Source organism: Anolis carolinensis, chromosome 2 (assembly GCF_035594765.1).
Source record: "Anolis carolinensis isolate JA03-04 chromosome 2, rAnoCar3.1.pri, whole genome shotgun sequence".
NCBI lineage: Eukaryota > Metazoa > Chordata > Lepidosauria > Squamata > Dactyloidae > Anolis > Anolis carolinensis.
The window spans coordinates 84,985,060-85,002,271 of NC_085842.1; the positions used below are offsets into that span (position 1 = coordinate 84,985,060).

At 38.9% G+C, this 17,212-nt stretch overlaps 1 protein-coding gene across 1 annotated transcript in view; it reads left to right on the forward strand.

The window, feature by feature from the left end:
• The window catches only part of gnai2 (G protein subunit alpha i2), a 198,671-nt gene that overhangs the window by 121,443 nt on the left and 60,016 nt on the right, over nt 1-17,212 (forward strand). Inside the window, exon 4 of the mRNA XM_062970104.1 lies at nt 6,693-6,853. Within this exon, the coding sequence (XP_062826174.1) occupies nt 6,693-6,853 (161 nt within the window). The remainder of the gene's footprint in view (nt 1-6,692; nt 6,854-17,212) is intronic.

A 17,212-nucleotide genomic window follows, 5' to 3' on the forward strand; every position in this document is an offset into this window, starting at 1 on the left:
GGGGGGGGTCTTTTATGAATTTCCCAGGTACCAACACCACATTTTGTGTCTATTAGCTAAAACTGTATTTTTCTTTCCTTGAAATTTGCAGTAGCCATTAGCTTACAGACCAAACCAATCTGTGGACCACCAGTTTGAGTAGCATTGAAATGTCCTGAGCTCATCTGAAGAGAATGTGCTGTATATATTCAACAATTCTTTTTGGAGTTGCCCTGTATGGTGACTGTTGTCAAAGGCACTCATTGTAATCACGATGTGGAGGACTTATATTTTGGGCAAAAACTCTTATATGGGAACCTCAGAAAGCATGTCAAACTGGGTGGGGAAATCTGAGAGTTGTCATCCATTGAAATGACTTTTCCAAAACTCTGATAAGAGGATTTCTCAGAACTTATCAAAAATCTTATGTTTGAAGAGCTGGCATAATTTAGACATACTCAGATATTGAAAACAACACAGGAGTCATGAAAACTGAAGAATACACTTCGGCAACATGCGAAGGGGAACTTGCTCCTGGCTGGGTCAGGATGAAGGTCTACAGCAGTGGTGTCAATTTAATTTTCATTGAGGGCCATATCAGCCCTTATGGTTGCCTTCAAAGGACCATTGGATGGAGAATTCGTGGATACATAGGGCCAAATATAATATTTTTACATAGTGATTAGTAACATTTAATTTTTACTCAATGTGGGTGCCTGCCTACATTTTATTGAAAGACAACTCCCACCTCTTTGGATTATTTGCTATGCAGATTTAGGATAATGGGAATTGCAACCCAACAGCACGTGTGGCTCTGAGGTTGGGAAAAGATTATAGGACATTTTCAAGTCCCATTGAAGTCTTGTATTTAAATTCAGACCTCAGTAATCTGACTAAACAGAATGAACTGCAGCCTTCCATATGTTAATGTATCACATTTCCAATCAGCTCTAGTCATGATGTCTAATGATAAGGAATATAGCTTGTATGACTTGTAGCTCAACGTCTGAAGGGTCACGTAAAATGACATGGAGAGCCATATTCAGACTGTGGGCCTTGTCTTTGACCCCTGTGTTTTACAGTTAGTAATAGTTTTAACTATTTTACCATCTTTTAAGAAGACATATGCAAAATTTCTTTGGGAGGTGAGATTTTAATACAGGGGTCCCCAAACTTTTTAAGCAGAGGGCCGGTCCACAATCCTTCAGACTGTTGAGGGGCCGAATTATCATTTGAAAAAAAAAAAACGAGCAAATTCCTATGCACACTGCACATATCTTATTTGTAGTGCAAAACAACAACAATAACAATGAAAGACCAATACAATATTTAAAAATGAAAATAATTTTAACCAACCTATGAGGATTTCAATAGGAAGTGTGGGCCTGCTTCTGGCCAATGAGATAGTCAGGTTAATTAGGATTGTTATTGTTGTTGTGAGTCTTCAAGTCATGTCAGACTTTGGGCGAGCCCAAGTCCAAAATTATTTATTTATTCATTTACTACATTTATTTACTACATTTATATCCCACCCTTCTCACCCTGAAGGGAACTCAGAGCAGCTGTATGTACATACAATATATTATATTATTAGCATAGTACAATATTAGCATTATATATTACTATATTGAACTATACCACTATACTATAATATTATATGTAATATATAACATATTATTAATATTATTATATGGTATTAAAATTAGTATTGTATAAAATGATAATATTATTATCAATATCATATGTATATACAATATATTATATTATTAAAACTGATATAAAACTATTATATTATAAATGAGGGTGGGGGCCAGGTAAATGACCTTGGAGGGCCGCATCCGGCCCCCGGGCCTTAGTTTGGGGACCCCTGTTTTAATACATAACAATTGCCTTCTTTTTTGACATCACCTCTGTGGGACATACCCTGTTTCCCTGAAAATAAGACATCCCCAAAAAATAAGACCTAGCAGAGGTTTTGCTGAATTGCTAAATATAAGGCCTCCCCCAAAAGTAAGACCTAGCAAAGTTTTTGTTTGGAAGCATGCCCGGTGCCCGCCAAACAAAACACCAGAATTTGCAGGATCGGTAAATGTACATACCAGTTGTACATGGAAATAATGGTAATAATATATTAAAATGTTATATTATTTATATTTATACAGTAGTAACAAGAAATTCTTGACAGGAGTCATAGTTTGTCTAGTTTGGTTATGTTGGTTTGTGATGACAACTACTGTACAGTATATAATAAATGTTCATTTTTTTTGTTCAACAATAAATGTGAATTCTTCTTCATGGAAAAATAAGACATCCCCTAAAAATAAGACCTAGCACATCTTTGGGAGCAAAAAATAATATAAGACACTGTCTTATTTTCGGGGAAACACGGTAGGTATAGCTACAACCTAGTGATCAATCTGTGGAAGAGTAGCCAGCTGAATTACTGTACAGAGATAAATCCAACCTGCCTTCCTCTGAGACTCCCCCCCCCCCCCCCAGGTCAGTGCACATAGTATAAGGATCAAGAAAAAAATCCAGCATTGGAGATTACTCCTTGGTTTTAAACAAACTGGATAAGCCAGGTATTCATTTTACAAACAGCATGTTAAATACTGAATAAAAATGATCAGAAAGAGAGTTAAGCACAAGATATACAATAAAATTAAAAATAAATAAAGATACTCTATCTAATCTGCACTCATAACTTGGAAGCTAATGGTATATCTACACTCCGACTATTTTAATCTCACTTTAACTGCCAAGTCTCCATCCTGAAGAACCTTGGAATTTGTGGTTTAGTAAAGTACATAGATCTGTAATTTTTTGCGGGGGGAGGGGGAGGACTAGAACTTGCAGAAGAGAATGCTAATACATACCAACCTTCTATTGCTTTTAAGGGAGTGGGGTCACCCTTAGTCCTAGAGAGATGTTCCTTAGATGAAGGCGCAGAGTCTTGTGTATAAAGTGAGAAAGTAAAACAAGTATTTGACCTGTACTATGTTTGCTTATTTATTTTTACATTTGATTGGGAGCACTCAGCCAAATTTATGCCCATCCAAAAGTGCCTCTGGCTGTGTGCCATAAGCAAATGTGGCATCTGTTGCTGTAAAATGAAGCATACCATTTTGTTCCTGTACTGCATTGTGAAAGAGCCATTCTGCCCCAGCCTCGCTATACTTAGGCTGGAACTACACTGAGTTCAAAGACCCTGTCACTCATCCTGATGGCATCTCCCTTTTAAGTAACACAGCATTGCCCAAATCTGTTCAGACCCATTGTAAAGTGCTGGGAGCCTTGTGTGGGAAATCAAGATTGGAGTCTTGTTGACCTGGAATTGTTTAACCATTGAAAAGAGCAAACACTGTGGCAGGGAGTGACGGGTATTTGTATGCCATGAGTCTGGTGTTACTACTTTCAGTGATAAAGGTGTATTGATAGTGGTGGGAGGCAGTAAAATGACCTCAGAGTATTAATAGTTATCTACATGCAAGATTGACAAACACAGAATTTGCATGCTGGTATAAAACATACGTTCAAGAGTACATATGACCTCTGTTGCCCACAACTATTGGTGGTATTAGCAGGAATTGAAGGGAATCCACCAATATATGAAAAGCCCCAAGATCTTCATCTGTGCTGTAAAATACAATGGTGTGTGATAATGCATGAAGAAATTTCTAATGGATGAACCAACACTTGCAAAAGAGGGAGAAAATGCAGCAAAAGCACTTTCTTCCATTGTAATTATCATCATCACAACAACAAGAACAACAATATAGTATTTGTTGCCCGCCTCTCCTAACAGCTCGAGGAAGAGAACAACACAGTCAAAACACACATCAACATAAAATACACACAACAAATACATACATCAGAACACACCATTATAAAATACAAAACATGGTGTGTGTAGTTCTCGTTCAGTCATCTCTGACTCTTCGTGACCTCATGGACCAGTCCACGCCAGAGCTCCCTGTTGGCCGTTGCTGCTCCCAGTTCCTTCAAGGACGAGCCAGTCACTTCAAGGATACCGTCCATCCATCTTGCCCTTGGTCAGCCTCTCTTACTTTTTCCTTCCATTTTCCCCAGCATCATGATCTTCTCCAAGCTTTCCTGTCTCCTCATGATGTGGCCAAAATACTTCAACTTTGCCTCTAATATCCTTCCCTCCAGTGAGCAGCCGGGCATTATTTCTTGGAGGATGGACTGGTTGGATCTTCTTGCGGTCCAAGGCACTGTCAGGATTTTCCTCCAGCACCAGAGTTCAAAACATGGTACAAAAAGTCAGTTGGATGCAAATCCAAAGCTCGTGGTTGAAGGTTGACTGAGTAGGCCTGCCAGAAGAAATGGGTATTTAGTTAGGTCTTAATGTCTGACAGCTCATTTGGCTGTTGGAGTTCTTCCAGCAAATCATTCCACAGTCTTGGGGCAGCTGATGAAAAGGTCTTCTGGGTGATAGCTGCCAGTCAGGTTGTGGCTGGTTGGAATAAGTGTCCCCCGAAGGACCCTAGGGTCCTAAGAGGCTGTTTATATGGGAGAAGGTAACCTGTACCCAAACCATATAGGGATTTAAAGGTCAAAACCAAGATTTTGTGCTCTGCCTGGAAATTAATTCGCAGACATTTGGAGAGACAGATCCAGGGGTGCTCTCAAACTGCAAACATAATTTTTCAGGGGGAGTGTAGAACTGGTTAACACACCTCCAAAGCTAGGTTAGGACCCTTGATGGCAAGCACCTCTGTCTTATCCAGATTAATTTTGAATTTGTTTTTCCTCATGCAGCCCATTACCTCCTCCAGGCATTCATTCGGGGAGACACACTATCCTTAGCTAAAGCTTGGAGAAATTTGGGTGTCATCAGCATACTGATCATACCCACCCCATGTCTCCAGATGATTTCCCTCAGTAGTTTCATGTAAATGTTAAAAAGATGAGGAAGGGAAATGCAAAGCCCTTCAGCTGTTGGACTGCAATTCTAACTTCCTTGGCAAGAGCTGATTGGAGTTGCACTTCAACAGCTGGAGGAGCATATATTTCCAAGTCCCTCTGTTGGTACTTGGGTCGATAGTGTTATTTTGAAATTTATTATAGGGAGAAAAACAAGATAAGCTATACAAGCAGTCCTGCATTGAGCGAGATAGTTATGCAACATAGCTGCAAAAGTTTCCCAATCAACTTCCCCCTAAACCAGTGGTTCTCAACCTTTGGGTCACCAGATGTTTTGGCCTTCAATTCCCAGAAATCCTAACAACTGGTAAACTGGCTGGGATTTCTGGGAGTTGTAGGCCAAAAGACCTGGTGACCCACAGATTGAGAACCACTGTCCTAAACCCATCGCTTTTCAGCTCCCCTTCCCAACACAGCCATTTCTTTGTTAATGAAAGGTAGGGAAAGCAGCAGCTAAATATTTGCAACAGGCATCCATTGGACCTCCAGTGGCCCTTCAAAATGACACATAGGAAAAAGCTATATACTTATATACAGCCCTTCTTGCTCCACTATCCAGGAAATGGTCACAATGGTAGGGCTACAGTTAAGAGAAGGTAAATTGAGGCGGGATTATGATATTGCACCATTGGTAGTGAATTTCAACCTCCGGAATGACCAAGAAGTGAGTTCTGATGGCATACTTAATCCATCATAATTCACCAGTAGGATTCCAGCAGCCCAGAAATTGGAGTGTTTAAGTTTTCTAAATGTCAGGAAATGGAATGGCAAGGTCTAGTAAACAAAGTTTCTCATAATCAGTAAGGCATATAACACCAGGTAGCCGCGCCCCCCCCCCCCCCCAAATAGAGGCAGAGGTGGCTAACTAGTACTGAGGAGGCCCTCCCCCCAGGGATTAGGGGCAACCCCATTTGGATTTTTTCCTGAGTGGTCATGGCCTCTTGTGGGTTCTCTAGTTTTACTAAAGGGAGGACAGATTATTTTGTTTTTCACTATAATAAGACATTTAAGCAAAACGAAATCACCTTGATGTTTCTAGTTCATTGGCACTTTCATTTCCCTTAACCAGACACATAAATGTCCAGACAGCAGTGAGTCACTGTGGAGGCAAGCTACCTAGGAGCAATTTATTGACAGTTCAATTTCACTGCTTTAAATGTTGTAATCAAACTCTATATTTTAACTAGTGCTCACAAATGAACTATTAAGAGTTTTGCTCTTTATTTGTGTTTCTCAACATTTTGGCTGTCCTATTAAAGGTAACTGACATGTTGGTGTTCCTTCCAATTGCCTTTGCTACTTTCATTTGTGACTTAAAGAAGGAAAAGAGATAACACTCAATAAATTTCACCTCCTCCCAGATTGATCCTTTCCAGATGCACTGGCTGGTAAGCAAATCTATAATAATTCTTAGCATTCCCCAGAGTTATGCAGCCTATGATAAGATGTAATCGTATTCAGGTATTTCCCATGAATTTGTTTACTCAATGTTTGCTTTGTTTAGCACAACAATAGAGTCCTTAAGCACTGGCTTCTTGGAGAGATGTTGACACATTCAAAGGTGGTGACAGCTTTTTGACTAGGACATGCTTCACTCCATTGCTCAGCAAAGTACACTTCCCCTGGGAATGAACTTCTGTTGAGCCTAAGAAAGAGTGTAATAGTGAAGACACAAACTTCACTGTGATGCTACACAGATACACAGATAGGCCAAGAAGAATAGTGAACTCTTGGTCCTAACAGCCTGGCTTTTGCTTTTCCTATAGGATGATGCCCGCCAGTTGTTTGCACTCTCTTGCACTGCAGAGGAGCAGGGAATCATGCCAGAAGACTTGTCCAATGTGATTCGGAGACTGTGGTCAGATAATGGAGTCCAGGCCTGTTTTAATCGTTCCCGAGAGTATCAGCTGAATGACTCCGCTGCATAGTGAGTAACTGTTCTTTGAAACTTTTCACTTGGGGGCAATGTATGGTGAACTTTAAACAGTATATGGGCAATGCCAATTTTCAGTATGAGATATGAAATAATGCCAAGATACGGTTTTGCCTCAATCACATGTCAAAGCCATAGGCTGGTACAGATGTGAAGCTAGGAATGCGGGGTTGATCAAATCACTTGCTTACAAATATTTAACAGCCCATTAAAGGTCAAAAGCAGCTCTTACTGTTTGGTAACACAGCAATAACAAATGCAAATGAACTCTTTCCACATAAATCTCTCCCACCATTAACTTCAATAGATACTGTTTCAGCCTAAAATTTGGGAGAATGTGTCAGGACATCATTTTGTTGCTAATTTCTCTGGATAGAGCTGGATCTGGCTACCAGTCCACACTGGTGGAAGGCATTCCTAGCCATTGCTACCTCCTATACGTACAGTGCAGATTCCGGACAAGTACTCAAACTGCAAATGTAACCTTGCAGGGTAAGACAAACACCATTCAGAACTGATTGCATTCTTCTGTATCAAATCACTGTACTACCCTTCCCAGTGTTGCTCCACCAACTCTAGATTAAACACCTTGTTAACTGGGAAGTACATCTCTCTTCCCTTATGTGTATGGATGAAAAATAACTTTATTAGAGATTTTTGACATACTTTTCAAGACTTGTTGTGAATCACTGAGCACCTTTCCTCAGAAATTTGCAGTCATGACACTTCTGGTTCATGTTGCATAAATAAATATGCATGAAGCCATGTGTGTGTAAAAATGTGAATGGCTGAAATGGTTGCAGCTGAAAAATATATACAAACGTGCTTTGATCAGTATATACAAATGTGCTTTGATCAGTGAAAAATGCATATGAAAATGTATTGGCAAAATGCTTTTCAGAGAAAAGCGGTAAGAACACAATTTTCACATCCCTAATTGTGAGAGAAAGGCCATATAATTTTTTCTGTGTGTGTATTTGTATTTAAGGATTGAGGAGCGGCAAGCTTTTTTTCCTGTTTCTTTGGAGACTGGACACAGATCAATGGATTCAAATTGCAGGGGGAAAGATTCCACTTGCACATTAGGAAGAATATCCTGATGCTAAGAGCTGTTCAGCAGTGGAATATGTTGCCTGAGAGTGTAGTGGAGTCTCCTATGCTTTTAAGCAAAGGTCAGATGACCACCTGTCGCGAATGCTTTGATCATGCATTCCTGCATGGCAGAATGGGGTTGGACTAGATGGCCCTTGTGGTCTCTTCCAACATGGTGATTCTATGATTAGTGAATAATATATTTAATATTATTAGAAAGGGAATAATTGATTTTAGGTGGGAAATGCCCTAGATCTTGAAATATTCAGCTCAGTAGTATCTATATATTTAGAATTCTCTTTCCCAGGCATTTTTCCAATAGCCTTTTATAGATTTTAATAAAGGCTGGAATAGTATGTCAGAATTGTGAAATTTGAAGTGGTTCTGGGAGCTTTTTTTTGTAAAATATATAAAAGGATTACTTTGTCTTTGAAATGATTGGTCCTTTCATCTATCTATATATATATAAATGTTCTGATCCTTTTTCCCTTAACTTAAACAACAAAAGTACTGGAGCAAATCACAACAAATTTGGCAACAAAGGACATAGCTATCTGGTCTGTGTTTTTACAACAAAAAAACCTAGAAAAAAATAAAGACCAAACAACAAAATGAAGACGAAATAAACCCCCCATTGCTTACCATGCAAGCGCAGAGCCACCCCTGAACTGAAACAACTACATTACCCAGAGGACCTTGCACCTGTTGGCGGAGCCTAACGCCACTTCCTCAAAACATTGCCATGGTGTGCTGGGCTTCCCTTTCCTCGGCCCCTTTCCCCCTCAGAAGAGAGAAAGGTAGTCTCTTTAGCCCCTCCCCCCCGCTGCCTTTAGCCCCTCCCCCCGCAGCTTTTAGGCTCCACCCCCTTCGTATCATAGCAACTCTGTCACCCAAGATGGTGCCCAGGGGACAGGCACTTAGGCCTGATCCACACTGCCTATAAAATACAGATTATCTGATTTGAACTGGATTATATGGCAGTGTAGACTCAAGGCCCTTCCACACAGCTATATTTCCCAGAATGCCAAGGCAGATAATCCACAGTATCTGCTTAGAACTGGATTATCTTGAGTTCACACTGCCATATAATCCAGTTCAGTGTGGATTTTAAACAGCTGTGTAGAAGGGGCCTCATATAATTTAGTTCTATGCAGATAATATAAGATTATAAATATAATGTGAAATAATTACTGTGGTATAATAATACAGAACAATATAATCTCTAAAACCAGGGAAGTAAATAAAGAGCAACACTCTGAAAGCAGGGAAATTGGGAATTTCCACAAAGGAAACAATCAGGGCCAGCTAACACCTCCCAAGAAAGGATTCTTCCAAAAAGGAAGCTGAGAAGTATGACCAAAGTCGTCGTCGTCATCATCATCATCATCATCATCATCATTATGTTGCTGTGAACCATGAAAATGAACACAATCTGGCTCCAAGTATTCAAAAACACTAAAATCAGAATATATAAAAATTATTGTGGTATAATAAAACAAAACAGTACAATCTCTAAAATCAGAACACTAAATAAAGAACAACACTCTGAAAACAGGAATTCCAGACAGGAAACAGTCAGAGCCAGCTAACACCTCCTAACAAAATATTCCCATCACCAAAGTCTGGCAAATCCTCTGTTTTCTGAGGGCCACAGCCTTTTTTTTGAGTGTGTGCACTCAAGCAATGCATGTGGGTACTTTTTCATCTACACAAACACTAGGAGCACATAAAATATCACAAAGAACACTCTGAAAACAAGGGAATTCCAGAAAGGAAACAATCAGGGCCAGCTAACACCTTTAAACAAAAAAATCCCCCAGGGAGGAAGCAGCCAGACTTTAAAGCTGAAAGGCCATTACATGCTAATCATCTGGGCTAATTGCAGCATTCATACTTGCCTCCAACAGACAAAAAAGGGAATAATCAGAAATATTGTATATTAACAAGCTTTAGGAAATAATATCCCCTGGTGGCTGTCAGACCCCTGGCTGCTGGGCACCAATAACCGTACACGGAGGCCAATCTCTATCTAATATCTTTATTAAGGAAATATATAAAAGCAATAAAAACAAGTGAAGAATATAGTTCAGAAGCAGACCTTTCAAATGAGGTCAAATATAGTCCAAAAATGTATTGTCCATTAAATGATATTAGAGTTCAAAGTTTTAATCCACTTGACCGAAACACACACTTTTGCCAAGCAATAGTGTGGGGAAATGACAGAGTCTTAGAGTCCAATGAAGCTTGACAACAAGGCTGGAAATAAACTTGGTTCTTGGCTAGGTCCGTGACTGGAAACAAGGCAAAACATGAAGCGTGGAGCAGGGTCTGTGGTTAAACAGCAAGGCAAGGCAAGGGCTTGAAGCTTGATCCGGGAAGCAAGGAACTGGGATTACGAAGTCCACACACGATCTCTCTCCTGAAGCTGATCAATTGACTCCGCAAAGAATCTCCCGCGCCAAACACCTATATTGGGTCTCGTTTTCCCGCCAACAAATCTCTTTCCCTAGAGAACAAGAAGCGAAACCCAATTCTGTCCAGATGCAAGACTCCTTAGAATTTCCCAAGGGAAGCAGGCCTAATCAGCCTGTTGTTTGGCTGCAATCCGTAAACTCCTCCGTTGGGCCTCTCTAACTCCCCTGTCTCTAGAATAAGATTCCTTCCTGGGAAACGGAGGGGAGTCCTGTCCAAGGCCTGTTTTACTGAATTCTTGAGGGCAAACATCAACATCCGGCAGGTGAAAAGACTCCGGCTCTTGTTGCACCGGCGAAAACCCCATGTTTTCATCTTCATCTGCCACAATAGTACTAGGAACAGGACTACAGGGCCCATGAGGCATCACAGTGGCGCAGCATGTTAAAGCGCTGAGCTGCTGAACTTACAGACCAAAAGGTCACAGGTTCGATTTGGGGGAGTGGAGTGAGCCCCCACTGTTAGCCCCAGCTTCTGCCAACCCAGAAGTTCGAAAACATGCAAATGTGAATAGCTCAACAGGTACTGCTCCGGCTCGAAGGTAACGGCGCTCCATGCAGTCATGCCAGCGGCCACATGACTTTAGAGGAGTCTACGGACAACGCCGGCATTTCGGCTTAGAAATGGAGATGAGCACCAACCCCTAGAGTCAGACACGACTGGTCTTAATGTCAGGGGAAAACCTTTACCCTTTACCTTAATTACCACCAATTCCTCAATACTTTATTTCCCATACCACCATACTTCGCCACAGCAATGTGTGGCCTGGCACAGCTAGTTTCTTTATAAAAATTGAAATACTCAAATGAGGGGGCGTCTTTTCTATTTCTCAGACAATTTCATATTTTAAATGCTAACATAGAAATCTGCAAGAGAGCCAACTTGGTGTGTTAGCTTGAGTTCTGGACTAGGATTCTAGAAAACTAGAACTGAAATATCCCTGCTCAGCCTTGGAAACCTACTGTAGGAAAGAAATCGCTTCTCTTTGACCCACAATCCTCACAGGTACAACTGGCAAGAGGGTTGGGGAGGGCCTTCTCATTGACTGCCCCTGGGCTCTGCAATTCCCTTCCCGGAGACATTCGACTAACACCATCCTTACCTTTTTTCAAAGGCAAGTAAATACTTTTCTGAGTTACTGTATAAGATCCGTGTTACACAATGTGCTAGATGTTGCCAATTGTAGTGCTATTGTGTGTGTGTGTGTGTGTGTGTGTGTGTGTGTGAGAGAGAGAGAGAGAGAGAGAGAGAGAGACTGATTTAATGATATATATTTTACTCTCATTTTATTTTTTCTTGTTTAATCAGGTTTTAATTTTTGTATCTTACAGATCTTTAACAATGTCTTTTTAATTGTTATAAGCTGCTTTGAGTCCCAGTCCAGGGGGTGGAGTGGGGGGAGGCAGGAAAGATGGCAGTAATAAAAGCAACTTGGAAGAAGGCAATGGCAAACTTCCACTGAGTAAATGCTGCCAGTAAAAGCCCCTTGTTAATCGGAAATCAGACAACAACAAAACATAGAAACTAAGAAATTACCTTAGTTTTCTAACTTTTGTGGATGCATCTGCACTCTAGAATTAATGTACTTTGGCACCACTTTAACTGTAATGACAGAATGCTATGGAATCCCAAGAGCTATAGTTTTGTAAGGTTTTTAGGCTTCTCTGCCAAAGAAAGCTGGTGCCTCACCAAACTACAAATCTCAGGATTTGATAGCATTGAGCCATGGCATGGCAACGATGTAGAAGTACCATATATTGTATGTTTGAGTGGAAGATTGATGGGAAAGTGTTATTCACAGCTTGTACATAAGATCCAGAGTTGTGGGAGAATAAAAAGAGGAATTAATAGTTTCACTCCAAAAAATTTCCTGTCTGATCCTCCAGGCTTTGCAAGACACAAAGGGAAACTATGCAAGAGTTTGGGTCTTGTGTTTGCTTTTCCCATGCAGGCAAAGAATGCACAATTCACTGGCCCCTTCATGAAACTGCATTGTGGGATCAGCCCAAGTACTGTATTTGTGCTTCCCCTGGAAAGCACTTGTCATTGTCTGTAAGGTGGTATCTTGGTTAGTTTCGATATTGTAATTCAAATGACATAAAATATTTGAAGATTAAAACAAGAGGTACACAGCATAAATGTTATTTTGTTCCTAAATCATTTTGGAGACTTCTTTTGATATATTTTTAAATTTTTATTTCATGCTGTCATTTTAAGTACTTATTTTATATATTACCTTTTTCACAATATGGGTCCTAAAGCAGTTTTGAAACATTTTAGGTATAAATGAATGCAAAGGGAATTTTTACTAGAAAACAAAGAAATGTAAGAAAAAATGCTGAAATGTAGGTAGCTCTACAAATTGGACTCTGCTATGTTCAAAATTTGCAATTTATGATGTTTGTATTGTTTTCATAACATGGTTGTGCATTGGTAACTACACTATTCAAAATGGCATTATATGCATTATACTACTTCTAGTATTCTGCACTGACAAAACGAGAAATGCCCCACTAATGAAACAGATTAAATGAATGGAATTTTAGCTTATTTTGGTTAGTTTTTATTTTAATTCTCCAGGAACACTGCAGTTCCCTTTAAGTTCTGCTTACCCATTTTTTTACTCATTGGGAATGTCCCACAATTCTCTACAAAATAACATCAGTATCAAGTGTCATTTTGTGATATGTGAAAGCAGAAATAATGTGTTAAAATACATGTGGCTGATGGGAGTTGGGGAAATTTTGCTCCCAAAACAGTGTATGCGGTTCAGAGAAGAAAGACTCATTTTGAAATTTGCAATTGTTCTGATGTTCCTATTCCCAGTCTTACAGCTACTACTTCCTTATTCAAATTCTTCACTTGTTTTATCAGTTAATGAACTGCTGTTGTGATGATACACCCATGTTAAAGGCAGCAGAATACTAAGCGAACAGTAAAATACTTCTATAATATATTCTTTAAAGAGTATGATTATTTTGAATGCCACATTTTTCAGCAGTGTGGTGAAAAAAACCTTTTGTCTTATGGTTTTTATAGAACAAGCCACCACAGCCTATATATGTGTGGCTCCCCACTTAGTCCTGATATGAAGAGTGGGAAATATTTGAAGCTGGCGGACAGGGCCCTTGAACAGTGCTTTGGTTTCACTCAGTTCCTTCTTGGTTTCATCTCTCATATGCGACTAATACACTGCTTCCATTTATGAGCAATTCAGTACTTATTGTGCACTCCATGTCATGTTAAGCAATCCACTAAAGTACACAGAAATCTATAATACGTGTAAAGATACAGTTGTCCTATTACTAACTAATATACAGAATAGAACATTCTGTATATTAGTTAGTAATAGGACAACTGTATCTTTACATATTAAGCAATCCAACCTGTTAGTGATTTTGGGAAGACATTTTTGCAGAGTCCCTGGAGACCTTCGCATTCATTGCTGTTTACTACCGTGTTTCCCCAAAAATAAGACAGTGTCTTATATTAATTTTTGCTCCCAAATATGCACTAGGTCTTATTTTCAGGGGATGTCTTATTTTTCCATAAAGAAGAATTCACATTTATTGTTGAACAAAAATATGAACATTTATTATATACTGTACTGTAGTTGTCATCACAAACCAGCATAGCCAGACAAACTGAATCCTATCAAGAATTTCTTGTTATTACCAATATTTCCATGTACAACACTCTATGGTACGTACATTTACCGATCCTGCATGCTCTGGTGTTCTGTTTGGCGGGCATGCTTCCAAACAAAAACTTTGCTGGGTCTTACTTTCGGGGGAGGCCTTATATTTAGCAATTCAGCAAAACCTCTACTAGGTCTTATTTTTTGGGGATGTCTTATTTTAGGGTAAACAGGGTAGGTCAATGAAGGGCAGTTCAGTAAAGGCTAGAATATTTAAGCATGTTTCCACAAATCAGCTTTATAATAGAAAATATATATGCTCTATAATGTGCACAATAATGGCATTGTCTAATACTTAAACTTCAACTATTTCCTTGAGATTTGTTGTTAATACAGTTAACATTATTGTTTCCTACACAACTCTCCCTGTGGATTGAAGCTTAGTTTTCTAGCATGTGTTTTATATGCAGACAATCCTGGACTTGGGTTGCTTTGGATTTTCAGGGCTCTATGGCCATGTTCCAGAAGCATTCTCTCCTGATATTTCACCCACTTCTATGGCAGGCATCCTCAGAGGTTGTGAGGTTTTAACTGTGAGGTTGTGAGGTCTTAATCCTGGACCTAATTTCCATATTTCTTGTTAAAAGGATAGCTGGAAAGACCAAAGACTTACTTCTACTCGGGATAAGGGACCATACTGGTTGGAGACGGATCCCTTGTTACAAAGTTGCTTTGAATACTGGTTTCCAGGTGACAGAGCTAGTGAGGAACATTGACTTCATGACCAGCTGATGAAGTCTTTCTCATCCATCTAATCTTAATGTTCATAAAGGAAAATTTGACAGTTTTACCTATTTCTGTTTCAAATTTTTGTTTAAATCTGGCTTTAAAAAATATTTTAATATGACCACCTGGATTTTTGGTGTGGCGAGATTGAGTGCACAAAAAATTGCAAGCTGTGCTATTTAGATTGCAACAGGAGAGAACATCTGAGCATGCAAGACCCTGAAGGTCCCCTCTGATAGTTGAAGCCGAGGCAACCCTAGTTGGTACTCGGACAGAAGGCAGACAGTAAGCACCAGATGCTGTAGACTATTTTTTGAAGGTACAGTAGAGTCTTGATATCCAACCTCCGGTTATCCAGTGTTCTGTATTATCCAACGCAATTTGCCTTTTAGTAGTCAGTGTTTTTCTAATCAATGCTTTCAATACATTGCAATGTCTTGGTGCTAAATTCATAAATAGTAATTACTACATAATGTTACCGTGTATTGAACTGCTTTTTTCTGTCAATTTGTTGTAAAACATGATGTTTTGTTGCTTAATTTGTAAAATCATAATGTAAATTGATGTTTAATAGGCTTTTCCTTAATCCCTCCTTATTATCCAACATTTTCACTTATCTAACATTCTGCTGGCCTGTTTATGTTGGATAAGTGAGATTCTACTGTACTAACAAAACCATCTCTGAGTATTCATGGTCTTAAAAAATCTCTATTAAATGCATAGGGTGTGATTTACTTGTATGCATGCTAAGCAAGGAGAGTTTTTTTTACAAGAAAAAAATCCTATAAATCCCTCCAAGAACTAACCTGCAGATGACTGTGGTCTGTCCTTTTATGTAAATCAATCTCTCTCTTTTACTTTCACTGAGAAAGCACAGAGTGGCAGGATGTCATTTGTCTAATCAGATAAGCTACAAGTAGGAAAACTGTCTACCTAGACTGAAGTACCCATGGAATCAAACTAGAAACTCTGATCAGCACAACTATATGTGAACAGGAAATGTCAGGCAAGGAATTAGGACTAATGAACAGTTCCAGAGAGGAAAAGGTGTTCCTATCTCTCATTAGCTTTGGCTGTAAAAGAGGGAGTTTTGAAATACAAGAGAAATGGAAACAAGTAAACCAATGAAGATAAACCGAGCTCATCCCCAGATTATCCTTTGTAAGAGATAATCTTCTGACCTGCAGTCCATGATCAAGTTAATTCTTCAGGCTCTAGTAGTATGCTCATTTGCCTGGGAATAAGCTGTGTTGAATTGAAGTTTACTTTTGAGTAGACATGCACAGGAATATGCAGTTAGTGGAATGTCCTTGTTCTTTTGTTTTCATCAGTTTACATATTAGCTAGAAGTCTAAATGTGATGAATGTTGCCTTTTTTTCTGTTGCAAATTCTGGAGAATTGGGATCCATCATTGTGATTTTTTTTGAGTTCTATTCATAGATAAAAATTGAACATGGCACGCTAAGGTATATACAATTTGTGGGAAAGAAAGCTTTGAATATTTGTGGAAAACATTATAGTTCAGCTGAAATGTTAGTTTTTGAAATGAATTAATTTGTTGCAAAATGTGAAAATTGACAAGGTTAGTTAATACCAAAGATTTAAAATTAGAAATTTAACCAATTGTCATTACTGGCATTGATAACGTTCACAGTTCATTGGATTACTGTTAAATAATTTGCAAACGTTTCAGAATGAATCATGGGATTTACAAAAAAATATGGAATTTTTCAACATTGATCCCCCAAAATACATTTTGTTATTGATTCTTTCAGAACAGCTTTTTTGTTTTTCATTTTAAAGTTGGATTTCTCCACTCTTGTACTTTTCCAGATTGACTCTAAGGCCCATAATACATGCTATTAGGAAATGAGGAAGTCCAACACATTTGAAAACGTGGACAGGTCACACTAAAGTATGGGATTTTTTTTTTACAACCTGTTTGATTGCATTTTTTTTTACTGATGTGTATTTTTTTTAATCCCAACCAACATGTACACCCTTCACTCATCCTTCAGACTTTTTGTTAAAGGTTAATAAGGGGTTACAGCAAAGATTACTAAGGTATGATGCATTTCAGTTGGAGGACTCTGTTCCACTGCAAAGTGGTTGGCTACAAAGATCACCTAAGGATAGAGAATTGTAAATCAAAAATGTTTTGAGTGAAGTGATTGCAGAAGGGGTTTGGGAAGGAAGTGAAGAAGAGTGCAACATGATAGATTATATATATCAAAATACCTACTCTAACAGCCTAGTGTTAATGAGAAAGTATGTAAAGTACATTCGTGTTTAGGGCATGTTACAAATTAATGAATTAACATTTTCCACATTCTGATTATAATGTATTTTCTACCCAAACACAAAG